This window comes from Ornithodoros turicata, chromosome 7 (assembly GCF_037126465.1).
Source record: "Ornithodoros turicata isolate Travis chromosome 7, ASM3712646v1, whole genome shotgun sequence".
In the NCBI taxonomy this organism is placed as follows: Eukaryota; Metazoa; Arthropoda; class Arachnida; order Ixodida; family Argasidae; genus Ornithodoros; species Ornithodoros turicata.
In genome coordinates this window covers 20,085,326-20,112,359 of record NC_088207.1, presented here as the reverse complement: position 1 = coordinate 20,112,359, position 27,034 = coordinate 20,085,326, and the positions used below count along the sequence as shown (strand labels likewise).

The 27,034-nt window shown below is 45.9% G+C and overlaps 1 protein-coding gene across 3 annotated transcripts; it reads right to left on the bottom strand.

The window, feature by feature from the left end:
* Nucleotides 1-2,426: 2,426 nt before the first annotated feature.
* On the bottom strand, nt 2,427-24,086 carry LOC135400296 (solute carrier family 22 member 6-like). 3 transcript variants are annotated; one of them, XM_064632103.1, is made up of 11 exons: nt 23,877-24,086; nt 22,781-23,170; nt 22,317-22,420; nt 16,220-16,374; nt 15,991-16,159; nt 11,900-12,047; nt 11,657-11,754; nt 10,456-10,661; nt 6,012-6,202; nt 4,865-5,001; nt 2,427-2,960 (listed from the first exon to the last, which is right to left on the bottom strand). In XM_064632103.1, the coding sequence occupies exons 1-11, from the start codon at nt 23,919-23,921 to the stop codon at nt 2,801-2,803; spliced, it is 1,803 nt and encodes a 600-aa protein (XP_064488173.1). In that variant the 5' UTR covers nt 23,922-24,086; the 3' UTR covers nt 2,427-2,800. The 3 variants fall into 3 exon arrangements, with proteins under 3 accessions (XP_064488173.1, XP_064488174.1, XP_064488175.1); XM_064632104.1 differs by lacking the exon at nt 4,865-5,001; XM_064632105.1 differs by lacking the exons at nt 15,991-16,159; nt 16,220-16,374.
* Nucleotides 24,087-27,034: the final 2,948 nt, after the last annotated feature.

Sequence of the window (27,034 nt, the reverse complement as noted above, 5' to 3'; positions counted from 1 at the left end):
GTCACACTGCTTGAATCTCCCATTCTAGGACTACTTGCACTATCCCTCATACCTGCCACACAGCCTTAACAGCAAAAGGCTAACGATCCTAAATGGTGCTAACGATGCTAAAAACTTCTGGCAAACAATCAGTCCCTCCCAACATACTGCTATTACCCTTAACTGCTCAAACGGGAAAACAGTACCTGACACTGACTGTGCTGAATTCTGTTTTTATAACGATTTCATCGCCACAGGTAACTCGCCACAGGTAACTCGCCACTTCCAGTTATGCAGCCTCATAACCACTTTTCAATGGGTCCCTTTACAAACCGAGCTTACTGGCATAATCAAGTTAATTGAATCACTGAAGCTATCATCAACGCCTGGCACCGTTCTGATCACCATTGAAAAGCACCATTTTGTACTCCTCAATTATTCGTTCTCAACTCTTCCAGCAACCTCTCGACACTCATGCAGCAGATCACAAATCCTGTAACGAAGATTTACCTAACAATTACAAACCCATATCACATACTAGCATGCATTCACTGCAACATACTTGAGCACGTCCTTTATTCACATTTAGTGTGCTTCCTTGAAACAAACATTTAGACCGCTTCCTCATTATTTTCTCACGCACACTACGGGCTCTGCAAAACATTTTCTTGCGAAACGCAGTTGTTAACTTTTAGTCACAAATTCCACCTGATTTTGGACCGTCGCTGAAATGCAGACTGCATATGAAATATGCCTATTTCTATTGAAAACGTATATTCACTTCCTATGCCACTTCCATGCATGGAATGGCCACTTCTCTAAAGCATTTGAAAAGGTTATGTCACAAACTCCTAACCATAGATCCCAATCTTCAAGCGTGGATTGAATTGATTTCTTTCTAATCGTTCCCAGTTTGTCACCTCTAATAGCCACCCGTCCTCGTTATCTCCTGTTCGCTCTGGTGTGCCACGAGACTCAGTCTTTTCCTTATATTTATTAATGATCTCCCGGATTGTGTCTCCTGTAACTTCCACCTATTGGCTGATAACTGCGTAATATTATCCAATTGGTGGAACAAGTGGCTAATGGAACAAAATACTAGCAAAGCTTAAAATGTCTCGAGCTAATACTTTAGTACCATTCTACTACCTTAATAATAGTCTACTTCAACCCGTTTTACCACACCGGTACCTTGGTGTCCATATAAATTCATCTCTTCCCTTCTCACAGCACATAAGTAATATAATGCCTATTGCCAGCCGTATCTTGTTACATTCGTCGCAACTTCTCAAATGCCCCCAGTTCTCTAAAACTAACAGTGTATAGACACTAGTACACAGTAAGCTCGAGTACGCTGCATCAACACGGGACCCCAGCTCCATTTCTCTCAACTCAATAGAGCTCATCCAAAATAATGCAGAGGGTTTCATCCACCGAATTTTCCATCGCCCAGCAGCCGTGACATCAATGAAAAACACACTACAATTACCCTTGCAACTCGTCGTACACGCTTAGAAATGAATTTTACCGCATAGCACGCTCCTAGCCAACCATCACGACGAATGATATCGTTATATTCCCGGATTTGTTGAAAACGGGAGGCGTACGCCTTTTCTATGACAATTATGAACAGCATAAGTGTCACAAAAAAGGCGTACGCGCCAAGTCAGGGCAGATTACGATATCATTCGAGATGACGACTGGCTAGGAGCGTGCTATGCGGTGAGGTTCATTTTTAAGAGTGTAAGATTGAGTCGTAAGTCGTCATAAGTCTTTCACCGCATGCCATAACAACAACTTTATTGCGAGATGATGCCACGCATTTCGCCATTTCGAGTCACATTGCCATACTTACGCAATGACCGACTACTTTCACCATCATACGTATCATCGCGCATAGATCAACACAAGGTTGGAAATAAATCATGTCGTACAGAAGAGTTTCATGAGTCATTTATTTTTCGCACATCAGAAGGGTAGAACCGCCTTCACGAATAAATTTCAGACATCACTGTCAATTTCATAATGCCATATCTAACACTGCACAATAATGCAAAGCAGGTTTTTGTTTTTCCGCATTGTGAGTTGTATTGTCATATGTAATATCATAATGTTTAGTTTTGTTGTGTAACCTATTTTTCTGTTGTTACCTCTGCCACACTCTTAAAAATGAACTTCACCACATAGCACGCTCCTATAGCCAACCATCACCCCGAATGACAACGTTCTCGCCCTAGATTTGTTGAAAACGGGAGGAGGAGCCTATTTTGTGCTCATTATGCACGGCACAAAATAGGCTCCTCCTTCCGTTTTCAACAAATCAGGGGCGAGAACGTTGTCATTCGGGATGGTGGTTGGCTAGGAGCGTGCTATGTGGTGAAGTTCATTTTTAAGAGTGTGGCAGAGGTAACAACAGAAAAATAGGTTACACAACAAAACTAAACAACGGCAAGCTACCTCGACACCCCCCCCCCCCTCATTTTTAAGAGTGCACTTGTAATACGTGATGTTATAGCTATTATATGTTACCATAATTATGATAAACTACTACTAATATACGAATTGTTGCTGTATGCTCCATGTCATATTTATTGTTTATTTTTTTAAAACTGCTCTCTGTATTGCACGTTTGGGCCTTGAGGGTAAAATAAATAAATAATAAGCGAAACAACGGACGCGAGAAAATCGGTATCGTATGTGTAATCGCATTATCTACATTATTATACATATAAGATCATGCATCGTTTCATCGCATTTCACCAGGCTTGGTTCTGGTAAAACCCTTATGTGTCCTTATTGTATGAGCCCTTAGCTTGACTCGCTAGAGCGCGCTACTTATATCCTTCAGGTAACTCATTCGAGATGCTCGTTCCGAAGAGAAAGGAAATTCTCCAAGTGATCTCTCCTCTACAGGAGTCACAGATTTCGTAGTTTCTTCCAGTCTTCTCTTGGAAGCCTTTCCAACCCGAAGAGGTTCTATTCTGGTGGGGACAAAACACAAGTGCACTGTTAGAAGAAAACGTATATAGAAGGTATAAAAAGGTATAATCCAGGGCTAAAGTATCATATTTATGCCTCATTATACCACAGTCTATTCCCCGTTTAAACCATGTGGGAGGTATAGAACACTGAGGTTATACCTTCCACGGCAGTTGAAGGCATAACAAGGCACTTCTCTCTTACGTTTATACGCTCAGCGTTCTGTATAGCTTTACCTCCGCAACCTGTGGGATCACATTAATTTGTAGCACAGAGGATATCATCTCAGTTAAACAGTAACTTGATTAAAAAAACACAGTCGTTAATACAGTAGCATTCTAATCAGGTTGGCTAGTGATACCTGGCAGCCTATTATTTCTTCATAAAATAACTAAATATACGCGTCCTCACTTCTTGAGTTGCTTCCTGGGGGAAGGGCGGTCCATATTTGCGAAGCCCCGCTGTGTTTTATATGTATCTGTTCCCCAGCAAAGGCAAACTTCAGTATCGCTTGCGGCGCTGGTCCGGGGAAGATTTTCCCTAGTATTTCTTGATGTCGTTTCTTGGTTTTGAAAATTTCAGGCGTACTCCATTTCTTTGCCCTCCGATGCGCACCATGTGTTGTGAGTTTGTGTGGGAGCATGTTGAGGTATTTCTCTCCACGCCCAGGTTTCGTTCTCGTTCCTTTTGTCATTTTTGTTAATTTCTGGCCAGCTGGGATCGGAAGCGACTACTCGGGTACGGCGTTGAAATCAATAGAAGATTATAGCAGTGATGGTCACTAACTACTTCTAGAGTAGTTTAACTATAACTACTAACTACTTTGAGATTGAGTAGTTTAACTAGTAGTTCAACTACTTTTCAGGGGAGTAGTTAAAACTACTTCTTTAACTACTGCAATGTAGTTTAACTACATCTATAACTACTTAACGCTGTCCATCAACCCCAATCCCTTGTGGTGTTCTTGGACACCTAAATATGAATCACAAGCAATGATAAACTTTGGCTCAAGCCATTGCTACGATCGTCAAATACAAAGCTTGCGGCGGGATTCTTTTTGTGCCTACGCGATAAACTAAGTTGCAGAATTATTTCGCAGCAAATGAGGCTTCACTAGAGAAGCATCAAAAGTGAAGATTTAGTGCACATGCACAACACAATTGCTCTGCACCTCCGTTCTCATCAAACAAGTAGCTCAAGGTAAAAGTCGGAAGCACAATCGTGCCGTAAAGCTTGCGGCAAAATCAGAAGTAGTTGGCGCCTGCAGTAACCTAACTACTGTAGTTAACTACTCAAAATAATAGTTTAACTAGTAGTTGCCACTACATTTCTGAAAGTAGTTGATAACTACTTTTTAACTACAATCAAGTAGTTTAACTAGTAGTTTAACTACATGTAGTTAACTACTGGCCATCACTGGATTATAGTTTTCGGAATCACACCTGAGGTCTTCATAATATATAGGAGGTATATGCTTATACCCTACAGTGCAAATAATATACCTTCAGCGAGGTATAAAGATAGTATACCTTGAGGAAGGTACCTCAAAAGGTACGCGCCCTGGGAATTTTTCTAACAGTGTGGTACGTTACAACTTGCATACTGCCGCGCTCTAATTAGCGTACGATACGAGTAAGGAGCAACAAAATACATGTAGCGCATGCGATTAAATGGATTGCGACTGGGGGGGATACACGCAGATCTGGACCCGCTCTGCCTGATAGGATATCATTTCCTGTTGCGGACTTTTCACAGCCAATTATAATCGTGTTCGCTCGTACCGGCAGCGAAAGGCTAGCCATTTCAATGTGAATGAAAGAGCGGTCTGATCAGTATGAGCTTCCCGTCGGCACGATATTCTTTTCAGCTGTGCATTATGTTGTCAATATCGCATTCCGTTACGTACCGAAAGATATCCTCCTTCTTGATCACCTCTGGTAGAATGACCATTCTTGTCTCGGGAAGCCCGGTTACCAGAAATCCAGCAACTATGCAGGCCACCGCATATAGCGCCGTTTGAGTCACCTCTCCAGACACAATTTCCTAGGGTGGAACGTCCAGCGTCAAGCTTGATGCCACAAAAACATGAATGAATGCGATTGGTCTTTTTTTTTTCTTTTTGTCACGAAATCCCCGCTTCGCCATTCCGAGCTACACCTCCCCGTTGGTGAAATTTTGTGTAACCGTAGAAGAAAACTACCAAGGAAAAGTACTTGTTTTTGTTTGTAACTCAAACGTCGCCATGCCAGTACGGGACAGCTGTTTCGGCCTTGTTTGGGCCATCATCAGCAGTACGCAGGCAGGCAACGTTTGAGTGGATGGCGTCAGAAGGTCACGTAACACGTGATTCCTCCCGTCAGGGTGAGATAACTCACTCACTGAACTGAAAGCCCAGTGCAAAGCCAGTGAAGTATAAAATGAAAAAAATAGCCGGAGCTCTTTGGCTGCACGTATAGCATATGTTTGTAACTCAAACGTCGCCATGCCAGTACTGGACAGCTGTTTCGGCCTTGTACTTGTTTGTACTTGTTTGATTGACATGCCAAACCTAAATTTTTAGGTTCTTGCCGCAGTGACAAATCCCCGCTTAATAAACTAAATACACAGTGCGCATATATTGTATTGCGACGCCACAAGTTTGCGGCTATGGCACATGGTATACGTCTGCAAAGACTGTGCTATAGCAATGTAGTTTTTTTTGTGTGTGTATGTGTTACTTTTATCAAACCGGTTACTGCGTCACTTCTTGTTTTGAGCTACAGTACATTGTATCGGAAGACGGCGAATGTCGTGAGAGGCGCCATCTGCGTCGGTGCTATACAGTATGAAAAACTTCGCCAAAGGGTGAATGCAATAGCAGTATTATTGTATGCTGTGGACTGGCCTTGAGCATGTTATGCGGTGAAGTGCTGTTTTTAGAGTGTAGGCTATGAAAGCAGTGTTTTGCATATATACATAAGCTGCGCCAGAAGCTCTCTCCCTCTCGGTCATTACTAGTTTTGCTAAATGATGCCATGCTAGATGCTAAGGGATGAGATTTCGAACATACGTACTAGTTTTCCAACAAGAACTGACAATATTCCGCCCACTCTGGAGAAGACGCAGCACATGCAGACGGAGATAGTTCTCACAGAGGTCGGGTTCATTTCCACCATGTACAGGAGGACGACAGTCACAGAAACCCCGATAGAAGAAAGAGCGAGTGTTCTCAACGTCATCTGCACATAGTGTAGCGCCTCGTCACCTGCAAATCAGGAACGAAGAATAACATATGCGTGTAAACAACATGCGAATATGTGTTTTGTTATTACACTGTAAACTGGAAAACACCCTTATGGGTGTAAATGGCTTGTCCTATAACTGACACCTCTTTTTACACCGTACATGGTCTGGAACACCCTTTTTAGAGGGTGTATTCCGTGTAAATCACCCCTGGAAAGGGCGCTTTTCTTTGAAAATGCCCTCTTTTGCACCCTTTAAACACCCTTTTAGGAGGGTGTAAGATCGTTAAACACCCTCCTAAAAAGGTGTATAAAGGGTGCAAAAGACGACATTTTCAAGAAAAAGCACCCTTTCAAAGGGCGTTTTACACAGGATACACCCTCTAAAAAGGGTGTTCCAGACCATACGGTGCAAAAAGAGGAGTCAATTATAGGACAAGCGATTTACACCCATAAGGGTGTTTTTCAGTTTATAGTGTACGTCAAGCACAGCATGGAGTTACGAACCCAACCCCTTTTGCGACTTTCAGTGGCTAGAAGGACGTAAAGAGAGCAACAAATGTTGCTGTGGAGGATCCTCCACAACGATGCTTGATGCTTCGTGTTTTGATGTCAGAGTGATAAAGTACACTGCTTTCACACGGCGAACTGAATACTGAGGATCGTGAGGCACAGTGAGACGAAAAAGTTCGTCGATTTCTGTTTGTCATTTCTGTACAGGAAAGAAAACTTTACATTTTAACTCCAGTGGCTGGAACAAATCATAATGGTAACGCATACTGGTAACGCAAAATAAGCGTTGCGACAAGCGTACAGAAAACCCTCGTAACTGTATGCGCCAGGCTCGGGCAGAGAGTTGCCACCAGTGGGGGAGTATGATACCTCAAGCGTACAACGAGTCAATTGATGGAAAGTTAACTTTGAACGCGTAGCAGGGCTCAGGGCGTCTCCTGCCGCTACCTTTTAGCAGTGCCGTATCAGGAACGTCGGGGTCGACAAAATAGTGAGTTTTAGTACATCGTATTGGTTATCGCCCTTGTTTATCTTAAGCGCCATCTAAGGTCGGCACCTAGTAACGTCAAACGAATGGCTTACGAGGCATTTGTAAGACCGAAATTAGAGTTTGCAGCAGTTATCTGGAGCCCCTATCAGTCGACTCTTATCAACGAGCTGGAACATATCCAAAGTAGAGCCCCCCCCCCCCCCCCCCGTCAGGTTCATAACTTCAAATTACTCACGATTCACAAGTGTCTCAGCTCTCAAAAAAGATAATGGTATCCAAACATTAGAAATCCGGAGGAAAATATCCCGGCTGTGTCTCTTACATAATCTTTATTATTCTCCATGTTTCGAAATTGACTTGAGTTTGCTTCCTCCGCCTCATCGACTTGCGCGTATTCATCATGCTTGTTACATTACCCGCCCAAGGGCTCGAACCACTACATTTATTAAATCACCCATCCCATTGGCCATCTCAGAATGGGACACATTACCATCTTCCATAGTCACAATTAAAGATGCAGCACTGTTTAAGGCTGCTTTGTCTGATTTCTTTATCTAATTAACACTTATAATATCTTTGTTATCTATGTAAGATTGTTCTATTGTTGCTGTTCATTTTGGATGCATCAGTTGTACCCCCCTTATGTAATGCCCCTTCGAGCTCTTAAGGTAAATAAATAAAGAAATAAATAAGTACGCTATCCCCTTTGCGTACGGAAGGGATAGCGTTGATAGTTCTGCGCACGCCCACAACAGAAAGAGAGCTTCGCGCCGTGCGCAGAACCAGCAACGCTATCGCTTCCGTACGCAAAGGCGATAGCGTACGATGTACTCTCTAATAATTGAGTATTTTCTTGCTCAGAAAACTTCGTATTTTCCACGGCCCGCGGCACTCTCTCCTGCCATACACTTGGCTTTAGGTACAAGCAAAAGGACAATCAAATGGGTAGTAGATTTACACGTAAGGTGAGTTAGCCAATTTGTGTGGTGACATGCTGCACGTGCCGCAGTGTAGGACCCCGGATAATTTGCTGGGATTCTTCTGACGTGCGCCGGAAATCTCCGGCACACTGTGCTGGAAGCAATGTTCACCTCCCCAATACGGCTACCTTCCTCGGCTATAGGATCGGACCATCGAGTACATTGATTCAGTGTGCCCCGTGTGCTTCAGTAACGCCGTGCCCAGTCACATAGTTAGATGGGCACACCAGCGCGTGACTTACCGCGTGACTCAGCGCGAGCAAACAGTATGTCATCGTTGGATTCCAATTCTGTGTGATTCCGCTTTCATTTACTACAGTCATGAGGCGTAGGATTCAGGTCACTATTGTTGTATGCCAGGAAGAAATCCAGTCAAAATAGCTCGTCATCGTCGAAATACGTCCGCAAATAAGATTTGCCTGTCGATTGCCCATTTGCGAGAACTAATGACGATGTCGCGCTGTTCGACGGATAACGTTCGTTGTGCTTTTCTGAGGTTCTCAAACGAGGCAGATATCGGCAATGTGATACTCTGCCCCATGCCTCACTGTGCCTAGAGCAATCATAAGCGCCAGAACCTTCGACAACGTGCGTGCGATAGCGTTTATGCGTATACTTATACAGGGCGGTTGCTCTAACGTGTCCAGAAATTTTATTGAAAGCGAGCGATAAAAGAGAAACGACCGCTACTTTTCAGCTACTTGACTAAGAAACAGGTGCTACTAGAGAAGCAGTACCTGTGTCTCACTTAAGTAGCAGAAAAGTACCACTTGCTTTTCTTTTATCGCTGGCTTTAAATATACTTTCTGGACACTTTAGAGCAAACACCCTGTATAGCAATGATGCTCTAATGCTTTGAAGCCAACCCGGCAAATAAAAGCTTAGTGAACGGTGGAGGGCTTATATGCTATACCCCTGTCACACGGTTAGACATGTCCAATGATAGCTGAAGTCAACAGCGATTGAACCAGAGCCGTTTATAGGGAGAGTTTGGCCATTAGGAGGAGCCTAACTTGAAGCGCGTCATGCGACGTCACGGCTAAGCCACCTCCCTCGCCGTGCTCTATTGTTGTGCAGTTGTCAGCCGGTCGCCGACGCCATATTGATGCTGATCGTTGTTTACGATGCAAGGAGGGAAGACACGTGCGTACATTGTCCTTCGAAAGCCCTTCATCCTTGAACTCTTTCAGTTTGGCAACAAAACCCCCCTTATCAGAGGCGGCTGTGGGTCATAAGCCGGTTATTCCTGTAGATTGCATTCATTGCGACAACAAAGCTGACGGACAGCATCAATATGGCGCGCACCAGATGGCTGATAAGCGGATTCTGCTTGGATTCAGTCTTTTTGGGCGGCGCCACGACGACTCTGACGTCAAAATAGGCTCCACCTACGAGGCGGCAAAAGATCAGAGAATGGCCAAACTCTCCCTATAAATGGCTCTGGATTGAACGTACGTGTAGCACCACACAGCGTGTAACATGTCAACCTGCCAGAAAAGACTGGATCCAATAGTCTTTGAGAAGATGAGACGTGGCACGTTTGGTGGTGCTAGGCGCATACGCCTTAAACATATGTCCAAGGACGCTAATGAACCTGTTGAAGGCAGTTACTCTTGCCGACACGTCACCCATCTTCCCCTGTTCCCCTTTGTTTTTTTCTTTCGCAGACCTTGAAGCGTGCCACTTTTATGCACTGTGCTGAAGAGCTCCATACAGAACAAAAAGGGAAGGACAAAAGCTGCGACAGTGGTATGCGACAAAAATAATCACATGCTTTGTCTTTCTTTTCGTCATAATGGAGCTCCGTCAATGACAGTTACCGTATCGGGCTAATTACGCAATGTTTAGGCTTTCTCTATACGGAAAAGAAAATAGACACCTTTAGTTTGTAATGAGCTTCGCTACATTTTTGGTATTAGGGAGTTATAATATACGTAACGCTACCGTTACGTTACCGCACCTACCGGAACCAATGATAGCGTGCGTGACTCAGAATCTGATCTGTTGATTGGGTCCCACCGTGCTACCGGTAGGGGTATACCGAAACTCTGTATTTATTCGCACCCCAGTTAGACGGCCGGTAAAGATGAATGCATCCACAAAAAGAAACATTTTTACAGCTTTGAAATACATAATACGCCGTAGGCAGTAGTAGCTAAACACGCGTCTTATAAAACGTAATGCAAAGCACATTGCCCCTATGTCCATGCATAAAACCAGGGGCAATGCTTCCCTTTCCCGTCAAGCCGACACATCTGTCCTCTATGGCCTTTCACGATGGGTGCCAATGTACCTGATGTTATGAAGCTTGCAGCCACGCTGGCACCTGATGTCATGAGCACCGAGTATGAGAGGGTAGGTCTTCGTCCAAACTGCTCAACGCATAAATAGGCAATGTACTGGCGTGGAATTAGAATGCAGAGACTGACAGCCCAATGCAAGTCCTTCTCCGCTGTTGCCACCAGCGTCATTCCATAGAACGTGAAGCAGGTTGCGAACCTGAAGACACACATCGGTGAAAAAAAAAAAAAAAGCATGACGTGAAAAAGTAGCAAAGTGAAATACATGTATCTACAGGGTAGTACTACAGCCAGGGAAGGATAACGGACGTATTTTGGTTACCGTTTCCATTTTCGTTACTGCTATATTGTCGTTTCCGTTATTTGTTACTGATACCGGCCTTTCGTTTCCGTTACGTTTCCGGTAATGGAACGGTTACAGAGCTGCGGGAGGACGGCCCTTCCGGCTCTCTCAGCACCCTGGTTTGCCCAAACGCTGCTTGGGTGTCACGCGTACACACTACGCAAGTAATTTTACGTCGTTGAGATGCGCACATCTTGCAAGATAAAAATATAAAAAATCTGGGAACATGTCTTCAGCGTTGACTCACTCGGAGTCCAGCAACTCCAGATGGGGTTAACCTTCGCCCAATGTAGCATTTATGAGCGGACGCCCTCAGTAGTGTAATAATACTGCCATGGCCACGGTGAAAAGACAAAAAAGTACAAAATAAGTAACTAAAAATCGTAGGCTGTCACCCTCGTGCTATGGTGGAGTATAGTCATGTGTTGATGTCATGGAGTTATGAGGACTGGGTCGAGGTAAGCGACGGATGCACCCTCGAGATCCAATGTTGCGCTTCCTTTCCATGCTCTCGTGTAGCAATACCGGACGATAAATTTGTTTCCGGTAATGGAGGACCGTGGTACGAGTCTCCATATCCGTTATCGTTACCATCTCCAATTTCGGTAATATACCATTTCTGTTTCCGTTACCTTTACCGTTACCCTTCCCTGACTACAGCATTTCGTGCCGCTCGGACCTAGTATATTTTCTACTATTGTTTTTTTTTTTATTATTATTGAGCAGTCCAGCACCTGATTTCCTTGGGTTCTGTGCTTTGATTCTGTGTAAAATAATGGCGTCAGGTATGCCGTGAACATTGACACGAAACATGAGGCGTATGAGAAAAGGGGCAATGGTTCGGGTCTTACCACGCATAGCTGAGGATGATGTTCGCGTGCAAGAGCTTGTGTTGAAGCAGGATCTTTGTATACGACACGTCAAGCGCGCCACATATCATTCCTTCTTCCTGGAACAATATAACGAATCTGTACCTGCCGTCAAGCTGGGAGACAGCGGACCCCTAGACCCGGACCACAGTATACTTTCCGCTGTTCGCGATGCATGATATGTAGGAGTAATTGCGCTATGACTTGTAATCGGTTTCAACTTACTTGCTTTACTAAGGTCGTGTAATTACGCCACGATTCACGAGCGTGCTCGATGTTTCTTCCATTCACCTTGGCTATTGCCAAAACAGCTTCTTCAGCCCTCTTCAACTCCCACTTCGAGATGAGCCACCTGGGAGACTCTTCGATCAACCTAGAAGGATTGAATCTCTTGGTGAAACACTTTCTTGACATCTTTTTGGCGTTTCTCCTCCTTTCCGCCTTTCTAGTCTATACTAGTGAGAGTCTAGTACTGTCTTATTCACCTACAAGGTGCAATAAATATCAGCTTTCCGAACGATGGTTGGCGAGAACCCCGCTGTGCGGCGCAGTTTCCTTAAAGTACGCTCCTCTACGCTCCTCTAAAGTACGCTCTAAAGGAGATATGATGCCACATGTCTGTGTACACCACAGACATGTGGCATCATATCTCCTTTCCACTTCCCTTTCTTTGTACAGCAGTGTGTGTAGTCGTGTATACAGGGTGTCCCAGAAAACGTGTCATTGAATTATAATAAAAAAACTACGCCACCTAGAATCATGCGGTCAACAGCATTTGTTCTTATTAGGTTTTTGCCCCCTACTAATGTGAATGTCATGTACTCCAAGTTTAATTATGTAAATATTTGCACCAGCTCCCGTGGCATAGTTGTTAGAGTGATCGCTTTCCACGCTGAGACTGGGAGGTGACACGGGTTCGAATCCTGTCACTGGCTGTGCTGTCTGAGGTTTTCCCTGGGTTTTCCGAAGACTTTCCAGACGAATGTCGGCACAGTTCCCCCTGAAGTCGGCCCAGGACGCATACTAACCCCCCTGTCCCCCACTCGTTCCTGCTGTCCTCTCTCCACCTGTCCACGTCTATACGCCGCTCATAGCCACAGTTGCTTCGCGGCGCTAACACGGAATTAAAAAAAAAGTAAATATTTGCGAACTGAACTCGGAAATTTGCCAAGTAAAGGTGACTTTTTTACCCCACCAATATGAAGAGCGTGCCGAATTCACTCAAATTCATGATAATAGACAGTGATATTCACGAGCTATCCCATCGGAAAAAATAGCCACATATCAGGCTTTTCGGAGCACCGGACCATAGCGCGCGATGACTTCTTGAGTGCAATCGCTCTCAGTGCGACGAAAGAAGGTTCCAAAGCCAGCCCACAGAGTGATAGTAGAAAAAGTAACGGTTCCTAAAATTGGGAGAGGGAAAGCGTTATCCCAGTGAAAGTCGTACGTGATAAGCCGTGCCTGTTTTATCTCTTTCTGCGATGTCGGGGAGGGCTGGGTTTCCAACCTCCTTTCGTCGGAGTGAGAAAGATTGCGCTGAAAAATTCATCGTGCGCTATTCTGTGCGACCTCCGTAGCGCATGATGATCATCGGACGCGCATGAGACGGATCATCTTAATCACTACGCCATTGGAGCTTGTCACGGTTTATCATATTCACCGTTTCTCGCTTGCATTAAGTATCTCCAGTCTTGACTACCACAAGATTCCTGTCACATACGAACACTTATTCACACATACCAACATTTAGATTTGTCTCAAAGGAAGGGTTGCAAGCGAGGCAGTGAACAAAATAATGATTGCTTTGGAGAATTAAATAAGAACACGCGTTAGGCGAGGATTCCACACTCTAACGGTAATATCAACAGCATTATTTCTGATTGTTGTTAAAAGTTCATGGTAGAACAGGTTATTAGCGCATAATGCCCCATAGTTTGATTTTTTCTTATGACGCTCAAACCGACTGGCATAACGGGGCAAGGTTACGCTGACCGAAGCGCTCAGTGGAACCAAGGAAAAAGTTTATCACTAATCGGCGATAGGAAATTTAAAATGCTGGCTAATTCTGATACGTTGCATGAACAAGAATTTCATAGTTTCATTTTCGGTATTGGTTACTCAAACTTGTTCGTGCTGTGCACACTAGGAATTTGGTAGTTTGTGATGAACACCGGGCAATTCGCGGTGGATCCAGAGTTAAAATTTGCTCGAAATTTAAACAATGACAACCATGACGGTAAGCGTAATTGGTAAAAACATTGGCTGTGTAATCAAACAAACTTCGGACATAGAATAACTGTTTGCCGGACGCTGGAGAATTAACTCGTAAATTAACTACTACACCACAGTGTCCTCTTGGGTGAATAGGTAAAACAGTATGCATCAACATGACGGCGGTTACGAATTCTTACGAATTCCCAGCGTCCAGACTTGTGCCCGTTACCAAAAAAAAGGACCTAAATACCGTTACCCGCTCCTTCAGAAAAAAGTAACTAAATACGTTACTCGTTACCAACATACAAAAGTAACGAGTTCTCGTTACTCACAGGTAACGAGTTACTTTTAAGTTACCTCCGCATAGTTAAAGGAGCCTACAAACATGCCGTCATTTGCCTTCAACCCTTTATTAATGAGGAATTACACTTCAGAAGAAGCTGATACTCGAAATTTGTCGTCCGTGCTTCGTGTTCCGTGTCTCTCGGCCCCTTACCATGACTCTATATCAGCTTGCCTGGACCTTCTCCCTCCTTTCCGAAGTCGGGGTGATTGGAGATTATGAAAACACAAGAAAAAACACTTTTCGTGCCACCAATCACCAGCGGTTCCCAAAAACAGACGAGGGGCTGTGTCATAATTTAGGGCGCCCAGAAGCTTAGCAAAGACAAGAAAAGTCGAGAAGTCGAAACGCGTTTTTTTGTTGCCATAGCACAATAGGTGTCCATTCTTGTGAAGGAGTGATGGTCGGAGATTACGGAAACAAGAGAAAAGACAACAACACATTCAGCGAGGGACTTTGAGTCACACGTTGTTGTGGGTCACGCAGGTCAGATCTGCACGCATTGCGCCACGCGGAGTGCCGAAATGTGCTCCCCCGCGCTGAAGAAAAAGAACGAGTAACGTCAGTAACGAGTTACCAATTTTTGTAACTGATTCCGTTACTATTACAATTTTTAAAAAAGTAACTGAATCGTTACTTCGTTACCAAAAAATGTAACCGTTACCAAGTAACGAGTTAGGCACAACTCTGCCAGCGTCTTTCAAGCACTGCGAGAACTCTGTGCAGCTGGTATACATGCAATGCAAGTAGCCATTTTGTCTCCATTTGCATTACAAATATCGTACAGCTCGACAACTTGCTTGCATTAGTTGCTCGTAGAATCAACCACAGAGCAGTGACATCCGGATAAATACATGTTGTTGACTGACAGCAATTCAGACCGTAAGAAAATACCACAAACCAATAGTTAGTTTTAGTATACCGGCCATAGGCTACCGGTGGGGCCGGTATTGACGTCATGCCTTCTCTGCGCAAGCGCGAGCGGAATACCGGCCTCCCGGTCCTACCGGCCGCCGGTCGGAGGGGCGAAATACCGCGCAGCCTACCGCCAGCGTACCGCTCGCTTCACCGGCGAGATCGACAGCAGCGCCGCCGCTCTCCTTCCCGTCTCCGTGCGTCGCTACCGGTGAAATGTCGCGGTAGAGTCGCACTATACTAAACGAGCCTGTTATACCGGAGCCGGGGACTGCGGTAAGCAAGTCCACCGGTAGCCGCGGTAGCCTACCGGGCACCGGTAGCGGTATACTAAAACTCTCTAATACTGCGAACATAGAGAATTTGCGTTCCGACTTCACACGCAGCCCCAAGGTCAAAGCTGCCCGCAGGTGGCGCGCTGCGTCGAGAGTACGGGGTGCGTCCCGTTCACGTTGGTTCGTAGCTAAAATTCTGGTCTATAGGAACTGGACACCCTGGACAATTTCCCTTTTTTTACAATTTCGAAGCATAAGATTCACGTTGAGTCAGTACGCCATACATGATTTTGATGACACCGCATGAATACATACATATAATATATATGCCATACATGATGACACCGCATGAAAATTGTGGAGGCACTGTAGAAGAAGCAGTTCTCCACTTGAACTGCAGTACTAAAACAAATTTGACCAAAAAGTAGGTGAAATAGACAGCATGTTTTAGCACTCCATCCACAGCTCACAAGAGTTTCTGCGTCTCCTGCACCACCGGTATGTTCTACACAGCGCAAGACGTACAGCCTTTCATCCCAGGGAGTCATGTACTTGACCACACTTACGCGAAGCTTCCGAGGAGGAAACACATTAAGAGGAGGAACATCGCCTGCAACGTCCTCCACTTGAAATACATGTCCATAAAAGCTCTCGCCATGATGACGCCGACCTCAAAGCCTGTGAAGGTAAGGGCGCCGTAGAGACCCCGGCTAGAGGGAGGTATTAACTCCATGACTGGAAATAAGTTTACGAGGTCCAGTTTAGACAAGAATAATTCCATGTCCCTAACCGTACCTAAAATGTAGCAGGGCAGCGCGACTGCACCCAGGGTGAAGGTGACCCCGCATCGGAAGCAAACAAACAGAGCAAACGATATGCTGTTCAGTACGCCAACACTGAAGATGACACTCGCAGCGGAACAAACGCACACTACCGGTTTTCGCCCGATACTGGAAAGCAAACAGGAATTATATATAGCGTCCTCGATCAACTGCACCGGTGCGCCCCAGTGCGACCTGGTGCGGCTTGCCATCCTCGATAAACTGCACTGGTGCGCACTGAACGTCCTCGATTAAGAGAGTGCACCCGTTCAGTGCAGCACTGAGTTGCCCCGAACCCACACCGAGAAAATCGGCCGAGCGCCAGAGTGCAATCCCAAGAAGCATCGCGATTGCCGGAAGCACGGAGGAAGGCGGAAGCGGCAAGTAGCCAGATGTAGCCGTGCAAGTAGCAGCAGACAGTCATCGTCAGCATGGCATTCGATCGGTGCCGCTCGCCAGGTGCCTCTCGCTACGGGTCGCGCAGCCTACGAGCCACAACGAGCACAGATCTCTAGGTAGCGCATGCTAGTATCCATCAGATCCACCAGTGCAGTGCAGTTTCATGTTCGATAATGCCTCCGCCCAGGGCTCCGCCAGTGTAGAGTGCCACGCACCACTGTAGTTTCGGGGCAATTCCGGAGCAAGTTTATCGAGGACGCTATTAGTTTCAGGAAAGGCGAAGGCATTTTGTGTTCTGAAATATCAGATGTTGCAAAAGGTGTTATGTTCAGACGTTGAGAAGCTGTAATAGAGTAATATGAAACAGTGATTTGAGCATAACGAGTGGCATAAGTCTTGTAATCAGGAGCATTGAGCAGGAGGGACGATAGAGAGGTAGACAGAGATATATATGCACTAATGATCTAACCCTAACCTAGTCCTACAGCAGGCTACATCCTTCCGCCTGCATCACTCTGCCACATGCAATAACGATCTAACCCTAACCTATATACGTGCCGCGGCTACATCCTTTCGCTGTATCAGTCGATCGCATGCAGTGACGATCGAACCGTAACCTATTCGTGCCTGAGTCTACATCCTACCTCCCGCATCAGTCGGCCACGTAAGATATACGATCTAACCCTAACCTACTTCTTTCCGCAGGCTACAACCTTCCGCTTTCATCAGCAGGTGGCATTCCATATAATCTAACCATAGCCTATTCATTCCGCTAGCATCAGTCGGCCGTATGCAATAGCGATCCAACCACAGCCTACATGTGCTACGCGGTACAGAAAGGCAAAATATGCCGTACACACTATGCGGTTTCCTACTCCCTTTTGCCCACCATCGATGTCTGCTCCATGCGCATGCGCCCTCTTGTTTACAAAAACTGAATTGGGTCCATTTCTCCAACAGGCCGCATCCTTCCGGCTCCATCAGTTGGCCGCATGCCTTATCTAACACTAACCTAAATCTGCTGCGGGCTACATGCTCCCTACTGCAATAGCGATCTAACCATAACCTATTCCTTCAGTCGGCATCAGTTGGCCGCATGCAATAGCGATCTAACCATAACCTATTCCTTCACAGGCTACGTCCTTCCGCCTGCATCAGTCGGTCGCATGCAATAACAATCGAACTATAACCTATTTCTTTCGCTGCATAAGTCGGCATAAGTTAACATGTTCCTGACGTAGGCTACACCATAAGGCGTGAATGATTCGGCCCCATTCAAGAACGATCTAGGCATATACCATTCCTGTCGCTGGCTACTTCCTTCAGACTGCATCAGTGGCACGCTCGCAATAACGACCGAACCTTAACCTCTTCCAACAGTAGGGTAAATCCTTCAGTGCGCGTCAGTTGGCCGTATGCAACAACGGTCTAAGCATAACCTATTCCCGCCACAGGCTAAATCCTTCCGCCTGCATCTGTCAGTCGCATGCAATAACAATCGCACTATATCGTATTACTTCCGCCGCATTCAGGGCGCAATGTAATCACGCCTGGGACACCCGCTGTATCACGGCCAGCACTATAGGAGGCGCCACCTTCGAATCGGAGTTAGTGCCACCGCTTTGATGGACTTCTTAGACGTTTAATTCATTAACGTGAGTGCTTTCTGTACTGCTTGTGCAGGATAACAGCACGACGAAAAATGTTTGCTATATGAAATACAGCCTCCGTGAGTTTTGTTGAGCGTATATGACGTGAAACCGTAACTTTGGCAGAGTTTGGCACCGCGCGGCGCGCGTGCTATATGAAACGGCAAAACTAAAGAATACGCACGAATTCTAAGCAGGTGCCCGTTCTCCGTGCCTCGTTGTTGAGTTCTCTTCGAAATAAAAAAAAAAAAAAACGCCCTCGGGGCCGGGGAGGCGCGTGCCTATGCGACTTGCATGCTGCGCTAAATTCTGCAGTAATTCAGGGAGACAGTGCGAAATAACTTTGGGCACCGAACACGAGGGTTGCTGCCTTGGCGGCACTTGTGAAATTTGTCCAGAGCTGTGGGATGGATACAACCTTCTAGCATCCTGTGTGCATGATCTTGGGATAATTGTGAATAGTGTTTAATTGTGGACTTCTAGTGAACATGTGGATAGTGGACTTCTGAACAGTGAATAGCGAACTTGCGAGTAGAGCACCTGGGAAGTAGTTTTGGGGGGTGGGGTGGAGTGATAATTTTTGTTAGGAGTAGCAGAACAAGTCGGGAGACGAGTTCAATTTCTCCTTGTTTTTTTTTTCTTACAAACAAACAAACAAACAAACAACTTTTTCGCGAATTCCTGTGGATAAAAGGTACGTGCTGACAGTTACGAAACAAACTGCCTGCATGCGAAACTTTTTTGTGTTTCCAGAAGCGAACTCATACGCACTGAAGCTTGTTATTGTTGCCGATGTACTATTGTTTCATAAATAAGTCAAAATAAATTTTGACTTATTTGGAATGAATGTTGCATACACAATACTTGCATGCCAAAGTAAATGCAGCGCCAGAAAGTGCGTGAGGATACGGGAACCACCAGCAACGGGCAGCAGCAAAGCTGCCGGCGGATATGTGTGCGAAACAGCGTCCTGCGCAGGCTGCAACGAACTATACGCATCCCTCCATCCACATGCAGCGAAACGCGAAACTGCGCATACACAGCAGAAGTCCATTGTCCGCAAGAGGCGCTGTATCTCAACAAATATTGGCTTCATTGCAACTAAGGTTAGTGTCATACGCATGATGTAGAAACGATCTAACCACAACCAATTCCTGCCTCCTGCATCAGTCGGTCGCATGCAATGACGATCGAACTACAACCAATTTCTTCCGCCGCATAAGTTGCCCCAATGTATTAACGATCTAACCCTAATCTATTCCTGCCACAGGCTACATCCTTCCACCTGCATCAGTGTGGCGCATGCAATAACGGCATACCCTTAATGTATTCCTACCGCAGGATACATCCTTTCGCCTCCATCAGTCGGCCGCATGCAATAACGATCTAACTCTAACCTATGCGTGCCGCATGCTACTAGGTTCCGCCTGTATCAGACAGTTCATACGTTCCTACGACAGGACACGATACGTTCATACGACATATTCGTTATTGTTCACCAAATGCACCACTGCGTGGGAGTCGATCTCCACATCTATCGAAAACCTCTTTCTCCCACAGGCTTATTCCTTGCGCCTGCAATAACGATCTCACCATAAGCTATTCTTCCCGCGGGCTACACCCTTCCGCGTGCATCTGCCGCCACCATGCAATAGCCATCTAACCGTAAACTATTCCTCCCGCACGCTAGACCTCGCTGCCTCCATCAGTCGGCCGCACGCATAACGATCTAACCACAACCTATTCCTGCCGGAGCCTATGTTCTTCCGTCTGCATCAGTCGGTCGCATAGAATACCGATTTTTTTTAAAATTACGGGTTACCGCCGCGAATCAACTGTGGCTATGAGCGGCGTACAGACGTGGACAGATGGAGAGAGAACAGCAGGAAGGTGTGGGGGACAGGGGACGGTTAGCATACGTCTTGGGCCTACTTCAGCGAGAACTGTGCCGGCATTCGTCGGGAAAATCTGCGGAAAACCGAGGGAAAACCTCAGACAGCACAGCCGGCGACAGGATTCGAACCCGTGTCACCTCCCAGTCTCGGCGCGGAAAGCGATCATCCTACCCACTGTTCCACGGTAGCCGGTACACATTAACGATTGAACAATACCCTATTACTCACGCTGCACCAGTCAGCAAAACGTAAGAACGATCAAACCATAAGCTATTGCTGACGCAGTCTACATCCTTTCGCTTGCATCAGTCGGTCGCATGCAATAACCTATGTCTTCCGCCGCGTCAGTTGGCTCAATCTAATAACGTTCTAACCGCAACCTATTCCTGCCTCAGGCAACATTCTTCCGCCTTTATGAGTCAGTCACATGCAATAACTATCCAAGTATGACCTATTTCTTCCGACACGTTAAGTCTTCCCAACGTAAAAACGATCTACCCATGACGTATCCCTGCCGCAAGCTTCCACATGCATCAATACCGTGTATACCGGTCAATACCGGCCGTATGCAATAACGACCTAACCCTAACCTATTGCTGCTAGTCACATCCTTCCGCCCTCATCAGTCGGCCGCATGCAATAACGATATTACCATATCCTATTTTTACAGCAGGCCACTTCCTTCCGCTTTCATCAACAGGTGTCATTCTATATAATGTAACCATAACATATTCCTTCCGTCAGCATCAGTCGGCCGTATGCAGTAGCGATCCAACCACAGCCTGCTCCTACTGTAGGCTATACTTCTTTGCGTCTGCATTAGCAGCCAGTATGCCGTACTATAGTAATACTGTCGGGCTGACATCGATCCACGCTACATCTACACCCATCTCCCAAGATGGCACCAACTACAAATGGTATAAAACTCTTAGAATAACTAGAAACCGAGCTGGCGAAGAGGTACATCCCAACCAATGAGGCGCAACGATAGCTATACGGTGGGCATAACACGTCATGAACGGCATCCCTTACAATCTCCATGCGCGGTCCTCACACGTTGCAGCGCAGGTTTTACATTAGGGATGTGCCAACCGAATCCGCGAATCTTCGAATCCACGAATCCTAGGCAGGGATTCGAGATTTAGGAATCAGAACCCAAGTGCCCAAAACGGCGAATCCAATCTTTCGAATCCACCGACCACGTTTGTTCGTTTCTTTTTCAAATTGGCGCCTCCGAAGTCCGCCGAAAGCCTCATTGACCGACGGGTGTTTTCTTGTTTCTTTGTTTACATTGCTCTGGACTGAAAGAGTTCAGGCAGGAACTCTTACATTACAAGTTTAAAAGCAATACGGTTTTGCTTTTGTTGTTGATAGTCTACGAACAATACGTTAAATAAGTTAAGAACCATATGGGTATATTCTTAAACTAACTTTCTAACTAGTAACTTTCTTCTTCTTCTTCAACAACTAAATAGTAACTTTGTAACGAAACTGAACTATTATTTAATGTGTGTGTGTGTGTTTTTTCCATTAAACTAATGTATCATATTCTGCTTCCAAACACTCTCCAGTAGAAGTTTTTTTTTTTCTTCTTGGCTTTTTGAACTTTTTTTAAGGAAAGGATTCGAAAGATTCGAGATTCGTAAGATTTGTGGATTCGGAGAACCTTCCTTGGAATCGCATTCGGATTCGTCCAATCTCTAGTTTAAATAGTACAATTCCGTTCTATACGGAACAGGAGGCAATCCAAGTACGTACGGTGATAGCAGACAAAAGAAACTTCACTTCGCACACGGGGCCTAGAGGGTGAAACACGCCATGGATTGGATATGCAGGTATGCCAGCGGGCTGGCCTTCACGCGTTCAAAGGCCGTGGCCGTATCCACAGTACCTATATCATGGCGCCTCCCAGATATCGACGCTGGCAGGAGGTATCGCGTTCGCACAGGCCCTTTGCTCTCCACTGTTACTTTATCTCCCTGCTTTTGTTTTATCCTCTCCCCTTCCCATTTCTGGTGTCGTCGAAGCCGTTGTGAAATGTGGAGACGTGAGCGTGAGGCCTCAATTATTCATACCACATATTCGTTGTTGTTCACCAAATACACCACTGCGTGAGAGTCGATCTCACCTGTCTGAAAGGATCCCCGATGCCACCAATCCCAATAGAGCACTTCCCATGTGAATCGCCAAAGCTGAAGAATGCATCCATTCCCAATCACAAACGGCGTCCCACTGCATCATGAATTGCGGGAGACATTAGCCAATTGGATTGTTTCATAGACGATGAATGTCAAATCTATCTGATGCGCCGCGTCAGCTATTAAGCGAGCAACACTGGAACAGGCCCTATCTTGCCCAGAACCTGGACAGTGAGCGTGCCCCGACAGCTTCCGGTATGAAGCTGAATGGGGCATCAGCATAACACCAAATAGGCTACATTGTGCTACGGGACGCGAGTGGAAGCAAGCCGGAGACATTAAAAATCGATGCTTATCTATAACGATATTTAAGATAAAAAAGCTACTTAAAATTACAACTCGCTCAAACCTATGGCTCAGACGTAATTACCATGCGGTGGCTCAAACTTATTACCTCTTGAGTGACGGTTCCAGTGTGGCGTGTTTCATCATATTGCCACTTTGTGCAACGAATAGTTGAACGATTAGGGCGAGATGAGTTGTATTCTTGGTACATTTCGCACTGGCTGTAGGTTCCGTCATCTTGGATAGGGATGCTCATGTTCTTCCAAGCTTCTGTTGAGATGTTCATGTGTTCTGGAGGAGAGCACCAGTGGTCCTGTTCAGGGGCCACCACAAGGGGCCACTGCTCATTCATGGAGAACAGCATCGTCGCGAGCATACAGTGAGCCAGTAACAGACTTTGATATGTGGTCGTTTCTCCTAAGACTGAAGTCAAATCGATATCTGAAGACATCTGGTGCGTGCTGCGCTGTTGAATGCTCTGTGTGGTTACCTCCGACCCCTGCGGGAAAACAACCATGCCGATAAGAGTGGGTATTTTGACGAGTTGGCGGGCGGGGGGGAGGAGACATGTGTGAACGAGCATTGAGTGTAAGAGAAAACACACGCTAACACCTGAAAATAAGTCTTACTACACCTGAAGATGTTCAACTACAAAACATGAGTTAAAAACGGAAAGACCATTTGGGGAAGTGGGTCGCGCCCGAGAAGCAGAGCCCTGCGGGAAGCCATCACAGCGTGCGATATCTGATAAATCCTTTTTCGGTTTTTGTGATCTGTCAAGAGGGATCACAGTTGTCTGTCTCATTTATCGAATTGCCACAAGCATTTTCAAATGACGTCCATTGAGAAGACGAAAGAGGCAACTGCGACAAGACGACTACAGTGCAAAGTGGTCCCTCTTGTGTGTGTGCTCTCCAATGTCCCTACCGTGTCTCGATATAGATCCAATCAGCATAAAGAGACGCTACTATGACGTCGAAGCTATGTGACGGCGGATAGCGTATCAATTAATTTCGCCCATCCAAACGTTCTTTAACGCACGCTGGAAGTTTAACCCACGGCAACCCTTGCGTAGGACGATATGCGACAGCCACTTTGGTTCATCGTTCGAGCACGCAACCTTGAAGTAATGTGTGATTATTCACCAAGATGCTGGAATGGAACAAGGTGCAGAGCATGGTCAAACGTTACTCATTATACTATACCGGAATCTCTGGTGGAGCACCTGTAGGATTGGTCATATGGTTCATTCCAGGCGATTATAGGTATTCCGTGATATTCCGAAGACCAGCTTGCGCCGTTGTTCGCTTCTTCTTCCTCCTAACGCACCCAGTGGCCGTGAAACACGAAGGGAGATGCCACTTTTGACGACGGAGAAAAAGTAAATTCACCAGGGCTGTTACCGTGTATTTGCACGTGTGACACATCAGTGGAATATTCTTCTTCTTCTTCTTCCACCACTAGGAACAGTGGCCACCAGCCACACAGGGCGATTGGCCAGGGTTTCGTGCGGAGTAATATTCTACTAGAAGCGCAAAAAAAAGAAGAAAATGTTAAAAATAGACCAAAGGCCAGGAGACACACAGCTCGGATACACACGAAAATTCTCGTTGGTATCGCAGCTCATGAGGACGTCCGTCCTTGTATTTTTTCATTTATTTTGTTATATAAGCCAGTGTAATCTATTTGCTGTGGACACAAGTGTGTTTTAGAATGATACCTGGGAATAAAGACTGGTGCTCCATGTCTTGTGGACATTATTGCTCGAAAAGGAGTGTGTGCAATCTGCATTGACTGTTTTATGCAGTACAATGAAAACACAAAGCATATGTTGATGCACGTACATTTACCTACTTATCTTATCGTACGCTAGACGCCGCTGGACCTATTCTAGGCACTTACCTTGCAGGAAGAGAACAATTATTGGTTATAAAAACCATATCCCTCCTGTGTGTTTTCGCCCAATGTGTTTGGACATTTTTTTTTTCATAAACACATGTTAGCGCAGCGATGCACCTGTGACTATGAGCAGTATAAAGACATGGACAGACACAGAGGGGACAGCAGGTAGGATTGGGGGACAGCAGGTAGGATTGGGGGACAGGAGGGTTCGTATGGGCGTCCCGAGCGACTTGCCTGGACGTACTATGAAGAATTAGTGTATGTGAAAGATGGGAAAGGATGCAAAATGGGACAGCATGGTGATCATTGCGTCAACTGTGTCAAATTTAAGCTATACTGGAGAGTTTGCATTAGGTGTGTGTGTTTGTTGAAGCACTCACACATTTAGGTGCTGACAAATACCGAAGAACAATATGGCACAATGCACCGTCAGGACAATGGGTGGCCCTGGAAGGAAGGGAAAAGGACGCAAGAACTGTCAGCAATAAATAAGCTTAATCTGCAAATGATCAACATTTCGCATCAATACATCTGCAATACCTGCATCGCAATAAGCGTAGAACAATATTACATCTATTAAACCCGTAACTAAATACATGCAGATAGGAGTTCTTACGTCCTTGTACTGGTGTCACTGACAACACGTTGAAATCGCCGTTTGGAGCCGACAGGGTCGGCGGTCTCGCTTGGTACAGTTCATAGCTCCTTTAAGCTGGAATACGGAGTAGCTGGAAGAGAGAAGTCGTCTTATTTTGCGCTCAACAAGCTTGCGGAAAGCTCCACCCTCATCAGCAGACTTCGAAAGTGCGTCAGCTGTTTTGGAATGGGCAGCTAGCCTGTCAGATGGACTGTTACGTTGTGCCCTCCGTTACGAATGCTTACGGCGGCCAGATATTGTGGCCACCGCTGCAGTGCTCGCTGTCGGTGCTTTCTGCACAACTGGTTGTATCTCGGTGTGAGAGCTGTCCCTGCTGGGTGAGTGCCCTGGTGAAGCATTTGCAATTGACAGTAGAATTTCGCTGCCATTTGTTGTACAGGACTCGACCTGCAATTTTCGGAAAAAGGCGTACACTCTTAAAAATGAACTTCACCACATAGCACTCTCCTAGCCAACCATCATCCCGAATGACAACGTTCTCGCCCCTGATTTGTTGAAAATGGGAGGAGGAGCCTATTTTGTGCCGTGCATAATGGCCACAAAATAGGCTCCTCCTCCCGTTTTCAGCAAATCAGAGGCGAGAACGTTGTCATTCGGGATGATGGTTGGCTAGGAGCGTGCTATGTGGTGAAGTTCATTTCTAAGAGTGTACGTGCTTATCGTATTTACTTTCTTACGTCGCCCTCCATCAGGGATCAACATTGAAGAGTCCAGGGGGAAATTAAGGTGATCACAAATGTGGGTGAGCAAAGACACACACATAAATGGGGTGATGATGTGGTGGGTCATTCTCCGCCGTTATGGCGGTACACTGCCCCATTGCGCTTGTGGAAGGGATGAGAAAGTTATGATGATGGAAAGGTGTGCTATTAGAGTTCATCCATTAGTCCAGTGCTGTAGGGGAACCCAGCAACAGCTCGTAGGCCTTGCATCGTATGTGAGGGGTCCGACCATCGCCCGAAAATTTTGGCTAAGTCGAACTGGCGTTGATCGACGCGTTGGAGAGCAGTTTCCATGAGGGCGCGCTCGCGATCGTACTGCCCACAGACCAGGAGGACGTGATGGAGGTCACCGCGCACACCACACGTGGAACGGAGGCTGGACGCGCCGACAACGAGGAGGTGCTTGAAAGCCGGTGGAAAAGCCACATTAAGTCTCATGCGGTGGAAGACTGTGGTAAAGGAACGCGGCATTCGGCGGGGGAGAGTAAGGGACAATGGTGCACTCTAAGAAAAAAAAGGTAGAATTTTCTATCCATCTCGGTAGAGCTGCATTGCAACCACAGTTCTACTCAAACCAATTTTACCTTTTGGGTATAACTGCAGAGTAAAAACAAACTATAGAGTAGAAACTGCTGTTCTACCAGCTTGGGTAGGAAATTCTACCTTTTTTTCTTATTCTTCCGCTTATACCCACAGAGGAGAAGGCGCGTGTGGATTGTCCCGAAATGGTACAAGTACCGTCGTTCTACCAGCTCGAGTATGAAATTCTATCTTTTTTTTTTCTTAGAGTGTGACTAGGTACCCAGCAAACAGTAAATCCATAGCCACTGTTCGTCACCATATTTGCCAGATAACGTGATCGATGGATGAGGAAGTTCTTTGTGGGGTAAAATGTGCACAGTGCCTGCAAGCTACTAAGGGAGTTTGTGTAGATGAATGCAGGGTTCACATGTTTTTCCAGGATATAACATAAAGACACAATTATTGCGTAGACTTCAGCACTGACGATCGACATAGCAGAGCTGAGACGGTGGCACCTTGTTGCTTCTACCTTAACCATTGCACATGAGACAGCAGTGTC